The 14,831-nt window shown below is 42.6% G+C and overlaps 1 protein-coding gene across 1 annotated transcript in view; it reads left to right on the top strand.

The window, feature by feature from the left end:
• LOC104161517 (tripartite motif-containing protein 67) overlaps window positions 1–14,831 on the top strand; it is a gene marked incomplete at its 5' end in the record, with an annotated part of 19,521 nt that overhangs the window by 2,874 nt on the left and 1,816 nt on the right. Inside the window, 4 exons of the mRNA XM_009699990.1 lie at window positions 2,036–2,158; window positions 3,436–3,546; window positions 5,742–5,901; window positions 12,045–12,190. Coding sequence (XP_009698292.1) covers window positions 2,036–2,158; window positions 3,436–3,546; window positions 5,742–5,901; window positions 12,045–12,190 — 540 coding nt within the window. The remainder of the gene's footprint in view (window positions 1–2,035; window positions 2,159–3,435; window positions 3,547–5,741; window positions 5,902–12,044; window positions 12,191–14,831) is intronic.

The raw sequence follows: 14,831 nt of genomic DNA, 5'->3' as shown, positions 1-14,831 counted from the left end.
AGGTCCCTTCCAACCCAAACCATTCTGTGATTCTGTGAATAGATGTAGCATCCATGCATAGATTTTTACCCAGAGCCATGTATCTCAGAGCAGGTTATTTCTAACAGAAGTCTTATGATGGTTGCCACACACACATACAGACGTTTACCCCTCAGCAAAAAATGTCTTTAAAATGTATGTTTACACAAAGGAGTGAGCAATATGTACATTTTATTATCCTGTCTCAATGCACAGCAGACCAGACAGCCATCTGCACTCTTCATCTCCTCTCTGAGTTTGCCAGAGCTACCAGGAGCTGTGCTTTTATCTTGCCTGGGGCAGTTTGCAAATTCATCATCTACTTTTCTTTTCCCTACTTCGCACATCTGTGGTTTCCCCCTATTTTTTCCTTGCCTTCTCCTATCTGAGGTCACTTTTAAATCTCTTGGTCTCTTTTTTTCAGAAACTGCCTGTTCCTCCTTGCCCCTGTTGCTTCCTTGCTCCTCCTTGTTGCTGTCATTATCCGATTTTCACATTTTCCCATCTGCTGTAACAATTTCATCCTTTCTCACTTGAAAGAGGCATATCGCCAAACACCCTGTTTGATGCGTGAACACAAAACGAGGAGAGAAATGATGCACTACAACCATCGACTGATTCAGGGTCTGTACACAAACCAGCATTTCAAGAGTAGCTGGATGTGGGCTTAAGGGGGAGTTGGGTGTGATATAAGCCGAAGAGGGAGAGATGCAAACAGAAAGAGTCTAAGACAAACCTGTGAACAGTAACTGAGCTGTCTGATGTCTCTCCCCCCATCCATCTTGCTGGCAGGTCTAGGACTGCGGCGGGGGCATCTCAGGGAAGAGTGACCTGGCATCCCTCAGCTGGAGAACAGGATGCCTGGATCGCAGTGAGGAAGGGAATACAGTGCTGAAAATTCTGCTCTCAAAAGAATGAAAACAAAGCAAATGAACAGAAAAGAGAAAAACATAAAACAGAAGAGCTAAGAGATACTAATGAGTTAGGGGCGTGTGCTGGCTTGCCACAGAGATGCTTCTCCTTCAGCGTGTGTTTAAAATCTTACATTTAATGCGGCTTTTTTTTTTTTTTTCACTTGAGTATTTGGGAGGAAAGCTGATAGGACAACTGAACATCTCCTTATATCCTTGCAAGAGGAGCTTGAAAGCTTTCTCCTTTTTCTGATCTCATGAGCAGAGGAAGCGGGGGAGAGCCTCCCTTTGAACAGGTGGTACAGCATGAGTTCCACGGCCAGCCAAAGCCATCCCCAGGAGGAGGGGTGGCTCAGGACCTCGTAGTCCCATCTACTCAGATTTCTAGAGCTGCATGGGATTCTCTGGTAGCATGGCTTGTTCCCCTTTGACAGGACAGGGGTTTAGGTAAGGCTAAGTGATACCCAGGCCCTACTCAAGGCTCAGTGTTGTATACTTCAGATGCTGGCCTCTGCCTAGCAGAGCGTTTTACCACAATGTGAATGAAAAACTGCCTTTTTTTTTAAAAAAAAAAAAAGCTAATCAAATACATGGCTCCACTTCCAAGTGCTAGCTATTTTTAAAAAAGTACTTGAAGCAATACACAAATCTCAGGGCTTTGTACCTGTTTCATTTCCTTGTAATAAGCCTGTAGACCAGATTCTGGTCCATAATTCTGTTCTAATTGCCATGGTGTAGAACCAGTGATTTCAGAGTTACTACAGTGGGATAATTAAAACAGAATGGGGCGGAATCCTCTTATGTATATGTATGCACTGTGTATGTTACATTTAGCTTTTACATTATGTTGTACTACATCTGTTGTCTGGAAAGTGCCAGTAAATCAAGGTTTTAAATAAGCCCATTTGTGGTGTAGCATCTTACTGTTTCATAGTATGCAGCATGCAGCTATTACTGGTACAGTTATAATGAAATCAGAAAGGCAACAGAAATGCTGAGGTCTTGAAAGGAAGTCTTTTCTGAATAGAAAAACAAGTAAGAATGAGCAATAGCGTAATCTGTAAAATATGGTTTCTTTGATGAGTGTGACTCTCACCTTCTTCTAGGAGAACGGGTTGGATTATGAAGCCTGTCTTGTCGCTCAGTGTGATGCCTTGGTCGATGCGTTAACGCGACAGAAGGCAAAACTGCTCACAAAGGTGACCAAAGAACGTGAGCACAAGCTGAAGGTGAGCACAACTCTCATCAGCTGAGCACGGCTGCTGATACTTGATGTTACTGTGCATTTTGTCAAGTCCCCAGCCCTTTAGACCATGAAAATTCCTAGTCATCAAATCCTGAAGTCCTTTAGCAGGTTCCAGTTCAGCAGTTTAGTGGAACTGTGCTTATACACTTAAAATAAGGCATATACTTCAGCAGTTTGTTGAATCAGGCCATCAGTCTTTATTTATGTGATGGTTTGGGGCTGTCTTTCGAGAGGCGCTTATCAGTGAAACCTGTATGTGGTCTGCATCCTGGGACCTTCTGCCCAAGTAAAATGTTGGGATTTTGGTGTCTCTTCAAACCTTTGACATTCGGGCAAGTCACCTCCAGAAGTGCCTGTGCCACTCAAAAGATAATGAAATGCAAAAAAGGGGAGCGGGGAGAAGAAAGCTATAAATGGTTGAACAAAGTGGCAGTCAAGAAATGTTTAAATAGACACATTTCTTGAAATGTTGAAGTGCATATGCGATTTTGAAGTGTTATAGTGCCAGTAACATTAGTAGTATCTAAGACAGAAGGAAAAATTGAAGTGAAATATCTAACATGGCAAGCAATGAATACAATCTACCTGAGATCAGCATTTAAAAACCTCCGTGCTTAACAAGAACCAACAAGAAGCAACACCTAAGAGCAGAGTTAATCCTGCAGTTTATTCCTGTCAGGAGTTGTGCTGTCGAACACAGTGCTATTAGGCTTAGCCTACAGCCATGTGGCAGCAGAATCAAGTCCACAATCTGGAAAAATGAGATGTGGCTTTTTTATTTCTTAGTCCCAGCAACGCATTCTTAAGCAGTGCAGAATCAATGGTGAATTGTGAAGAGAATGGTAGAGTATAATCTGCAAGAAACCACTCCTGCAGTTATCCTCTATAATATTTGCCTTTTAAGTGAAAGATTTTTTAAAAGATCAGATTTTAGTGAAAGTGTGATTGTAAATGTGAATACTGCAAATGCAGAAACGTGTTCTGTGCTGTTTCTGCCCCAAGCAAGTCTGATCTTTGAGCAGTTAATCTGCTCTGAAAATTGAGATTCCCTGTGCACAACATTTTGCCAAGCTAATTATCGGTATTTACAATACAGAGCAAGTGAGTGTAGCTGATGGAGATACGGCAATGGCCATATGGCAGCTAAATTAAGCATAACTTTAACACACTCTTCCATTCGTTGTCTTTTCTGAACTAATCTTACACAATTCACTATAAGCTGGGGCAGTCATCAGAACTGTACCAATGCTTGTTTTCCAGGTTGTTTGGGACCAGATAAATCACTGTACACTGAAGCTACGCCAGTCAACAGGGCTCATGGAATACTGCCTAGAAGTTATCAAAGAAAATGATCCCTCTGGGTTTTTACAGGTATTTTTCTTTCCGATGTTCTGGAGAAAAAAAAAGAAAATATGTTAAAGATATATCTAAAACTGGACAGCTTTGCTAATTAGCCTCCTCCACCTCTGAGGCAGATTCACCTTAACTCCTGTTAGTACTGTCTGAAAGCTCAGGTAGCCTGGTGACTGCAGAAATGTCCCAGCGAAGGGATGGCTTTGAACATCCACACTCTGACCGAGGTGTGGAGTTAGCGGTCACACCACTTCCCTGACTGCTGACGTCTTTCCTCTTGCCAGCCCTTCCTTCTGGGCCAAAAGAGAGATCCTGTTCAGTTAACAATAACTTTCTGCAGAATATTATTTTATTCTCATCTGAGATATACCCAACACAGGGCCTCGCAGAGCTCTCTGATCAATTTGGAAAGGTCTGTGACTCAGCAGAGTAGTACTTCTCCCCTCTTTGCTTCTCCCCTTTGCATTATTCTTTGCACGTGAGAGTGTCCTTTCAACACCCCCCCTGTGAGGAAATCCAGCCTTAAGGGCTTGCGTGTAGCTTTGCTTCACTGGGGTTGTCGCACCTCACAGGGGTCTCACGGGGACCGCACCACACAGACCTGTCTTGTATCTGGAGAATCCAGGTACCCTTCTTTGCAAAATATAGCCTAGCCAACAATTGCCTTAATTTGCAGGATATTGTTGCTTAGGTGCAAGCAGTCACAGTTTCTATTGGTGAGATAAAACGTAGCAGTTTTATTATCCAATTAATTATTTTGCCTAATTAATTCTATTATTTGTATTAATTATTTTATTTTGCCCTATTAGTTTTGTTGCCTTATTAATCACCTAAGAAGAAAGGCACATCAAACAAAACGATCTGCACATGGCTGTCAGCTGAACAGGGCACGCTGCACACATGAATGCATGAATGTCAGGGGGCTGTCACAGCATCCCTAAAAAAACAGGATGAGAATTAGCCGACTTATACCTATTGGCACTCCAGATTGATTGTTACGGTCGCGTCTGGTCTCAAGCAAGAGTGAGGAGTGTGTGGTTTATATTAATCTCAAGACTACGCAGATTTTAGCAGGCTGTCAGTTGGATAGTGCAGGACAAATGAAACCTTTAGGTCTTACCTACGTGCTAGCAAGATACATGCTTAGTTTTCATTTCAGCTTACTTTTCCTGCAACATTTGTGGCTTCATTCTCTGCAGCCACTTTTTACAAAAAAAAATACTTTTGTTTTACCTTTTCCTGGTTTATCTAATGATGCTTTCAAGGCAACCAACAAACACTGAGGCGCTGCATTACTTAGAGCGACTGCTTCTGCAGCCAGGACGTTGAAACACAGCCAAGGGATCCATCATCCCTGGAAGTGACTCCAAGGTTGTAGGAAGGCTATGAGCTGTTCTTCCACCTACTGCACAGACTGAATTGGAGCTGTTGATGCAGGGGCTCAGACAGGAGTGTCTTCCAGTAACAGTAATGAGGAAAGGTATCTGAACTCCTGCAATAAAGAAAAACTCTCTCTGACCTAGCCAGAAGAAAATTCTGCTCCCTGTGACTTACAGGAAGCTCACTAACAGGGACAGTTGAGTTCATTGATTTCCACAGAGCCAGGATTTCACTTCCAGAAGAGTTCGTTGGAATCATCGTAGTCTGACTTTTGGCCTAACTGTCTGTGGGCTGGGCTTTAAGCTTTAAAAATGAAATTCAGTTTTGATGTAATGATAGAAAATCCATCATATTCTTCGAAAATCTATCTGACAAGTTAGCACCCTCACTGTGATAAATACACACCCTCCTTCCCATTTGATTTTTTTATTCCTTTCAGCTTTCATCCTCTGAATCATCTCTGCTGAATGGAGACACCCTCTAACATTTAGGCCTCTCTTTGTGCAACTGCTTTTTAAACAGGAGAGGAAAACTAGACTGTGCAGAGAACAGAGTGCAGAGATATATGTGATATTCAGAGGCATGATATGTAATATAATCTTAATAGGCTTTATAAACGCATTTTTTACTTTCCTATCCTAAGATGGGATTTGTTTTGAAAAGACAAGATGAAAGGATGCCACATAAGTGGACCTCACCCCAAAATGACCAGATCCCATCTCAGCTCTTGTGCTGTCGTATTCCTGATTTCTTCACACTGTATCTCACTGGCATTCTGTCACTTTTAATGTGTGCATCTGCCATTTCCTTATAAGCCTGATACTCTCTTTCAGATTTCGGATGCTTTAATCAAGCGTGTTCAGGTATCTCAGGAACAGTGGGTCAAAGGAGCCTTGGAGCCAAAAGTGTCTGCTGAGTTTGACTTGACTCTGGATAGCGAACCTTTACTCCAGTCGATTCACCAGCTGGATTTTATTCAGATGAAATGTAGGGGTGAGCTTTTATGATTTTCTGTTTTTCGTGCATGTGTTGAAACAGTGCTGGAAGGGATGGGGGGAGGAAAGAGGAATGACTTGAAATTGCTGGATAGTTTTAAAAGGTTTTCAAACAAATTCAGATTACTGGGTGTTTCCTAGAAAGGTGTACTCACCTCACATGCAGTGACCTGAACAAGCTCACACAGAGATACCAGATGCAGCTAAAGATTTGAAACGATAAATTCTTTAGAGTAGGGCTGTCTGTCAGGTTTTAAGATTAAAAAGACATTAGCTGCATGAAACTTTATGCCATTTTACAGCATTCAAAATACCAGTTACCCCTGTCTTGTCAGGAACAGCTGAAGTAGTTAAGTAGATATTCACACACACAGAAATATGCTTGAATAGGGAAGAAAAAACCCTTTGACTTTTATCTGGACTGTGCTGTGAACAGTGCCCAGCTTAAAAAAAAAAATCATGAGGCAGAGATTCACATGGGGAAAGTAACTCCATGGCTGTACCCTTCCTTGGTTCCAGGTATCTGAATCATTCTGAGGAACACTTTAAAGGGACAGGAGATTAAAAAAAAGTATTTAAAAGCAGAAGCTGATGAACAGTAGATGCCATTGGCAAAAAAAAGTATTAACACTATGCGCTTGTAATGAGCTTGGTTTATATGGAGCAGGATGAGAACTGCATCAGAATTAGCTAGATCCATAGACCGGCTAGATTTGAAGGCCATTGTGGTCTCTGGGAATGGTGCCATTAGCTTCCCTCGGTGGTGATTCAAGCCTTAATTACACGTGTGGGCAACAGGGTGGAGGCTGCTGGAAGTCAATGAATGAGTTAAGGATAATCGTGTCGTGATGTCGGGTGTGCTTTTTTTTGACTCCAAACAAGCATACAGATTTCTCTTCAGTTTGTCTTTTCTCTCTGCGCCTAATTCTGAACTTAAGAGACCCAAGATGAAGTAATTAGGGTGGATAATTGGACAGATAAATATGTGGAGAAACAATGGATAAACAGTTAAAGGCCAAAGTCTGCTCACCAAGAACGGTTTGCATCTTGGCATAAATGGTCGGTGTTAAAGTTACTCAAAAAACACCTGTGAACTGCTCCTTTGAAATGTTGACAGCCAGGAAAGCAGAGTCAAGAGAGCGAGAGTATCACTGATAAAACTTCTCCGAATACTGTCTGCGCTTGTCTTTTTAAATCAGTTTATATTTAATGCTAGCCAAATTTATTGTTAAATATATTTAATACTAATCTTCCACCTCTCTCCTTCCCAAACATACAGAAAATTTAGTTAAACTATCCACTTAGATTGCTAATTAACCACAGGTCACTTGAGGTGCGAGCAGCTTAGGTATTTGGCTTTTGGACATTCGTCTGGCTTTAAGCTTGAAGGCTTACGAGACTTTAATTGAACCAGATTCACTAGAGCTTTATGAAAGATAGTGCTGTCTGCTACGCTCTCATTTATCATACGATCGCAGTGAAGCTCTGGTACTGAGCTAGACACAGTCTGAGGAGCAGAGAACAGGACTGCTTCTGCCCAGACCTGTGCAAAGCTTACGAACACCCTTGGGCTTTGCTCCCCAGAGACACCTTAACCTCAGGCACCTCAGGAAGGGCTTTTCCTTGAGCTGTCTTGGCCTTGGCCAGGGACTACCTGGTGCATGTCCCATCAGGTTGGGCCACTGACTGGTCCCAAGCTAACATTCATAGGTATTGAGTATTGTTTAGTATATAGAGATGTATTTATATTTTTCAGTTTATGACAGTGAATCTATTTGCATTTGAACTGCTCAGTTTGACACTTTGGCATTTTTTTTCTGGAATTTTAGCTCTATGACCTCAACCAGCTCTGCGTTATCTTCTCATGCATGGAGATCTTACATTTAGAAATACAGGTACCACAGAGTAAACAACTCAGCATTTCAGCAGCCAGCACCCAGACTTACTGGGAACATCACTTTGCTGACTGTGAGGAGAAGCTGGTGTTACAGGGCAGTGTTTTGCTATTTATCACCATCAGGACTTGTGTGTGTTTGAGCCTCCAGTTTCACAAAGAAAAATCTACGTGTCTTTTCACATCTGCCCCTCTTTCTCCAATCCTACATTCCCCAGAACACCAACAAGTCATCGGTCTTTGCCAAATGTTGGTGTTGAGGGGAGTGTTATTAAGTCAGTGTACCGGTTGATCTGACAAGAGTAGATGCATTAAAGACATCAGAGACGATCTGTAAAGGGAGTTTTGGGGAAACCTAGGGGAATAGGGCCAGCGTGGCTTTTCCGACTGCAAGTTGTTTTGTTCCAAAAGCTTTGCAATGGAAGGTCTGTACTATTGTTATCGATGCTTAGTGCATGACTGAATTTCTATATTTTTTTTCAAGCTCTGGCCTCATTCAACCTCAGTGAGCTTGCATGGGTCATTTAGAGTGAAAGCATGCTTGTAAGTAAACATTGATTCACTGTGTTAGACAAAGAAGAATGAAAATGAGAACAAATCACATTACATTTGCTTTGATGACTTGTTCATGTACCTTACTGGTGGACTCTCTATAAGCCCATATCTAAAACTCATCACAATAAATAAAGATCAGGGGGTGTTTTTTCTTTTTACAGAAAGAAATAGCAATTTGATAGCAAATCAAATGTGCAGAAATGTGACAGGTGCAGAAGTAATGCTTCAGCAGTCGTGCTGACCAGCGGGTCTCACTGATAGCCCTTTGGCAAGAGTCCCACGCTCTCCAGGCTAGCTGACCTGCTGAGACACACGCACAGCTCTAGTAATTGCTGGCATTTTGAGCTTTCCCAGATCCCTTTCCTCTGTCCATTGTTTTCTTCTCTCTATTGCTTTTTCTGAGTGATCTCGGCACAAAATTCCTGTCCTGATGACTGGATCAATGTGTACATCACATTTTCTCAGTCCAAGCTATAGGCACAGGCAAATATGTGTTCCAGGTTTGTTTTGTTCAGACAGCTGGAACTGACATTTTGGTTTGTTGTAAAACAGAGGCTAGGTACAAAATAGGAAAAAAATAAAGCTGCTACCCTACTTTTCTGTACCACCTCTGAATACTCACTCATATGCCCCTTGTCCTTGTCAGGAGTGACTCCTTCCCTTTTCTGCAAACCAGTCCATGAAGATTCCCCAGACACATCTCCTGCCGCAAATCTTCTCTGCGTCTCCAGCCATGAGCTGCACAGCCCTGATAATGAAAGAGTAACCGCTTATCATAGGCTTTATCACTGGTTCTATCTGCTCTGCAACATGGACCCAGGCCTTTGCCTGTGGTCTTTCCTTCTCTCTTGATCACACTGCTTGTAGGGCACTTGCTACAGCAGTGACTCAGGCTATGCCAGCACCGTACTGAAGTTTTGGAGGAGGTCAAAGCTTTCATGTTTCTGAGGGTCCTGTTCTTTCCCTGCATTTAGTTCTTTAAAAATTAATCTGGGAAGATGGAAGGCGTCATTGCACAACTTGCTTGTAAAGAGGACAAATAACAGACAACATCTTAGAGCAGCTCTACTCTAAACTGAGAGGAAATCAGCTGTGAGATACATTGAGCAATGTGGTTTTGAAACTGATGAGTTGACATCAGACATCCGTGTCGCATTTTTTAGATAAGTGTGACCTGTATGAAGCACTTTTAAAATAGCAGGACATCATTCAGACTCATTAATAGGTCTTGCTGTGCCAATGCAGTAACATTTCTCCCTTTATATTTTTAATCTTTTCTTTTAGAAACTCTCTAGAGGACTTTAAGTTGAACAAGAAGTGGGACAGCGCTGTAATTTAGCATCTGAGTCTTCTTTTTTTTCTGACACTTAGCCTATATTTTTCTTTTCTTAGTCCTATCCCATTACTCTTCACTATGAAGTATATCTCAGTGTCCCGATTATTCAACTTGCTTCGGACTTTCCTAGGACTTTTACAACACATGTTCACTTTTCTTCTCCCAGAGGGAATCTGAGATCAAGCCAAATCTCTGCCCATCTCTGTCCAGGGGAGGAGGCAGGAGGGCAGGCGCAGCGAGTGTAAAACACTTACCCTCCCCTAAAAATTCCGCTCTTTTTTTTAGCGTTGTGCATTATGTGAACAGTCCCTGGAAGGTTCCCGTCAGCGTTCCTAGGAGATTTTTGCAGGGGGTTGGAGAGTTTAGTGGTTTATTCAGAGGTGAGGGGATGTTGTCTACTTTGTACTTTATAATCTTCAGGAATTAGATTTTCATCCAGTTTTGCCAGGGGCAGTCTCAGAAGTGAGAAGGACCCAGCGAACGCTGGGAGGGTTAACCAGTTAGCTAAGGTGGCAGGAGTGTGGATGGTTAATACAGCCCTATCTTCTCCCAGGCTCATCAATCACTGGAGATGCACAGATTAACAAACACAGACAAAACCCTAAACTTAATATGGTTCACTTAAAAAATCCCATTACCTCTGAATTTCTCGTTTTCAGGTTTTTGACTCTTGTAATGCCACATTTCTGTTACTTCTCCAGACAGAGTGTCTCCTAGAGAAAAGTCTGAACTTTCCATGTGAAAAAACACGCAAGTTTTTATTTATGACACCCTCTGAGTCATCCTTAAATATCAAGGGCTAGGAACAAGGCTTTTTTTTTTCTCTTTACACAGAAAAACCTTCAAGAGCTAATTTGTAAAGTTCTTTTGTTTCAGACCACAGTCATTCTTCTGGGCTACCAACCGTCCGCGTTCACCGTGGTGATGGATAATGCCAGCGGAAAGCCACGGTAGCTTCTGCACTGTTTATCACAAGTGTGATGTTGACTTTCGTGTCAGTTCCAAAGTGGGGGGTGAAGCCTTAGCCCCATCACACAGTAGTGTCCATTTTCCCACAGACTGCTTGATACACAAAACACAAACAGTCCTCTTTTATCCGGAGAGGTAAAATAGGTTGAAAGGAACAGCTCAAGGGCTTAGCTTTCACGCAGACAGAGGAAAATAAACTAGAGGCTCAAAGTAGAGTAGATAAAAGAAGAGCAAACTGACATTGTTAAGAGCTAAGTCAATGAATGCTCGGAGCACTCAGCTCCTTGTAAGACATGGTCGAGCTCTGCAGAAATGATCCTGAACGATGAAATTCAGCCTTGGGCAGAAGACCAGGCAGGGTTTGTGAATCACTTACATCCCACTTAACCTGTGCGATTCCGACAGTGCGTAAGATGCATGCCAGATCTCTCCACAAGACCAAATTTTCACTTTATAATTTCCAGCAAAGAGTGAACAGTGAGACTTTAGTTACATTTAGCAGAGAAGGTGTGGTGGAGGCCGCTTTCTTACAGAGGCATGGCTGAATGTTTTACTCTGTTTATTTTTATTTTTAAGATGCTGGTCTGGTCAACAGTCTCTTGGTGTTTCCCCTGAGTGAGTCACTAAAAAGACATGTTGGTAGATAACTTCGCACCTGTAATTTCCGAGAGCAGGGAGCAACAAAGCAGTCTCCTGTGGTGCAGAAGTTCCTTTTGCTATCTGAACCAAGGGATTTAGATAAAATTTGCAAATGGAACACTTTTCTTCAACAGTTTAAGTGTGGCTGCCATAAAGATAGCATATCCAGAGTGGTTGGGGGGCGGGGGATTAGATTTTAAAAAGAAAACCCCTGTTGTGAAGAAGTGTTTTCCTACTGTCAGTGGAATTCAGACTCTGTCTTGCTGCCATGCTGGGAGGAGTGACTGCTCTGCTGGTTAATAACCCAATTCTTCGTTACTGAGCTGGGCTTCCTGGCAGCACTGCATCTCCTGTGCCACCCCAAGACACTCCTTGCCACCAGTGCTCCCTCTCTCCTTTGGGAGACAGCGTCAAAGTGCCCTAGAGTGAGAAAAACCTCTTCCAGCCCGTGACCTCTGGGAAGGAAACCAGATGTGAGATCCCCAGACTGTAGTTCTGAGGCACCAGAAGCATATCCAGATATGTTTCTGTTTGCATATTTCAGCCAAATGATTTATCTAACCGAGTAATGACATTTGGTTATAACATTTTTACTGTCTTTTGTTTCAAGGAAGGGAATGGACCCTCTTCCTAACAAATATTGACTTCCCTGCGAGGGGGGGGAGGTGAGCGGTCGCCGTACGGCTCGCGGCACAGACTGATGGGGTAGGGCAGAGTTACACTAATCTGTACGCAGTTCCCATTACAGTGCCACCCGTCCCATTACTGCAGCTGGAGAAGTGTTGCACCAGAAACAACAGTGTGACATTGGCCTGGAGGATGCCACCTTTGAGCCACAACCCGGTGGAGGGTTATATCTTGGAACTTGATGATGGAGATGGTGGCCAATTCCGAGTGAGAATTTCATTCAGCATTTATTTGTGTTTCTTTGTATGTGAGTTTCCTCAGGATATGGATTTGTGCCTGTCTGAGGGTGGGGAGAGAGGGTGGGGAAGATATGGGTTGTCAAAACATCCCTGTTTCTGTCGCGTGGATGTAGAAAGCAGTGCAGATGCTGGTTATTAGAAGGATTCTCAGCTTGGGTAGGATGTTTGGTTGAGGTTATTCTCAGGGCTCTGGTAAAGAGGGCCTTGAGGTCCCCCCTGGAATGTACCAGAGCAGAAAATCTCATACTAGCCTACAGGAGCTGAAAGTGGTTCATTCCACAAAAATGGGGATTTATTTGAAGCCGCTACTCTCATCTATCCATAGCACCTCATTTCAATAGCTGAGATTCTTGGTCCAGAAATTCAACTCAGTTTTTCCTGGTTTTCTGAGTAAAAATGAGATCCTACATAAAAATACAGGATTTCTAAATCTTTTCTCATGGAGTGGATGAGACCAGGCTGGTGGAAGCTTTCCGTGGACATGCGGCAATGGGGTTCGTAAGTATAGGAAGGCATCCCAAGTGCTGTCCTTCCATACCCTCAGGGTGATGCCACAACTGCTTGCTCTTGGCTGCAGGTGCCGGGTACTTATAGGCTCCTGTCCCTTCTTGCCACATCCCAATAAATAAACTACAGAAATAATTCCATCAGCTTTCTGCCAACCATGTCCTGCTGGAAGCTGTAGCCCTTCCTCTTCAGGCAGGCTTCATGCTCCTGTTGTTCCAGGAGCAGGCTGGCCCAGTGCATTCCCTAGGGGCTAATGCCTTGAAAGCATCTGGAGATCATTGTAGAGTACAGCTGCTCTCTTCACAAATGGGAAATTTTGCCAAAAACATGTGATGGCATTTCTTCAGGAGCTGCAAACTAGCTTCTCACTGGAAACCTAAAGGTTTCTCAAGCTGAAAGTGGCTTTGCATGGGTCCACCTAAGGAACTGCCTCCTTGTGCCAAACCACTACACCCATAGCCAGCAAAGGCACCTGATTTGGGTGCCCCACATTAGAAGAGACAGCGATATTGTCAAGGCATTTTGAAGATGGCACTGTGTTTCTGGAAGATCTCCTCAGTTCATTGGTCCAAGTACTATTTCACATGGGCTTGGAGAGGCTGGTGTCCACTACTCAAAGTATGAAAAGGTACCTTTGTGAGTGGCTGCTGATACAGTTAATATTAGTAGGTAATAGTGTTATCAGTGCGTGACGAATGAAGAGTCAGGAACAAGGTGTTATGAATTCCAGTGTCTTGGATAAACCTTTTCAAGTGCTATTCACATCTAAATAAATACTTGTGAAGGAACAAGATTTCAGGCTGGTGCGTATCCAAACCTGTATGGGGAGTTTTGTAACTGCCAAAGGTTTTAGGACTGCCAGCACTGCCATGTCAAGATTTTGGATTGAAAAAGATACAAAACTATCTCAATCCTTAGAAATCTAAGGTGACAGCTTCTCCAGGGTATGCTTTGCTTGCTGTGCTAGAAACACCCTCAGTTTTACCCATTGAAAGATAAACTACAGGCTTCTCAGCCATGCTGTTTCAGAAAGAGTTTGCTGACCCTTTTCATGAAGGATTATATATATGAAAGCAATGACACTGCACTTTATCAGTATTTGGTGGGTGTAAAGAATAGTTTTTGTCTCCCATTGTAGCAGAGAACATCAATCTGGATAAACACAAGCAGTGAACAGTGGTAAAAATATGAAATGGATTAGAAAATGTGAGAGTTGGCCTACAAGTACAACTTCTTGCACAGACAGCATATGTTATAACATGGAGATAAATTAAATTACTCTATTAAAACTTATTCTCTCTGTGAAAGATCATCAGCTACCTTAGGACCCAAGAGATTTTGTTATTTGTAGCAGCCGCCATGGTAGCAAAGTGGACAAACACATGGCCCTCGGTAAACTTAAGTAATCCCTTTCTTGTTCATCACATACTTAATTCACTTTAGGTTCCTATCGAAGAGCCTTAATCAACAGGACTACTCTTAGGCATATACTTAAGTGTCTTAACTGAACTGGGGCCTAGGTGACCTGCTTAGTCACAACTTTAAGCTCTTTAGGGCCTTTGCTACCATAAATCTATGGATTTCACAGAATCAGAGAAATCGGAGGTGGAAAGGAATTGTGGTTTCCAACTTGCTGCCAAGACAGGACTTTTTCCTTTTCTGTCATTTTCTGTTCAGTTTTCCAACAAACATGATGTTTCTAGGCTTCTTTCAGTTCATCATAGACTGTATAAGCTGGCTGATCCTCTTCATTAGTCTGCCTAGATGTTCCTCCTCCTGAAATACTTCATATTACATAAGTGCTTGCTGTTCAATAAATCTTGGTAGACTTTTATTGGTAGACTCTGTTGTCGAGTTGCTGTTTCATCATGTGATCCATGTGATCCTAATCTTTAGGAGATCAGTTTCTTCTGGCTCTGTTTGCAGGTTTCAGAATTATATTTTTAACGCAGGCATGAGACAACCTTTACAAGAGAATACAACTGTGCTTACTTGGTTTCTTTATTCTTACATGCCCCCTTTTTTTAGTCCTACATAAATATAAGAATGGCCACAGTGGGTCAGACACTGAGACTGCTATCCAAAATAATGTTTTGGAGTAG

This window comes from Cariama cristata, unplaced genomic scaffold, assembly GCF_000690535.1.
Source record: "Cariama cristata isolate BGI_N322 unplaced genomic scaffold, ASM69053v1 scaffold16405, whole genome shotgun sequence".
NCBI classification, from domain to species: Eukaryota; Metazoa; Chordata; class Aves; order Cariamiformes; family Cariamidae; genus Cariama; species Cariama cristata.
The sequence above is the reverse complement of the archived record's forward strand: the minus strand, read 5'-3'. Positions and strand labels throughout refer to the sequence as shown.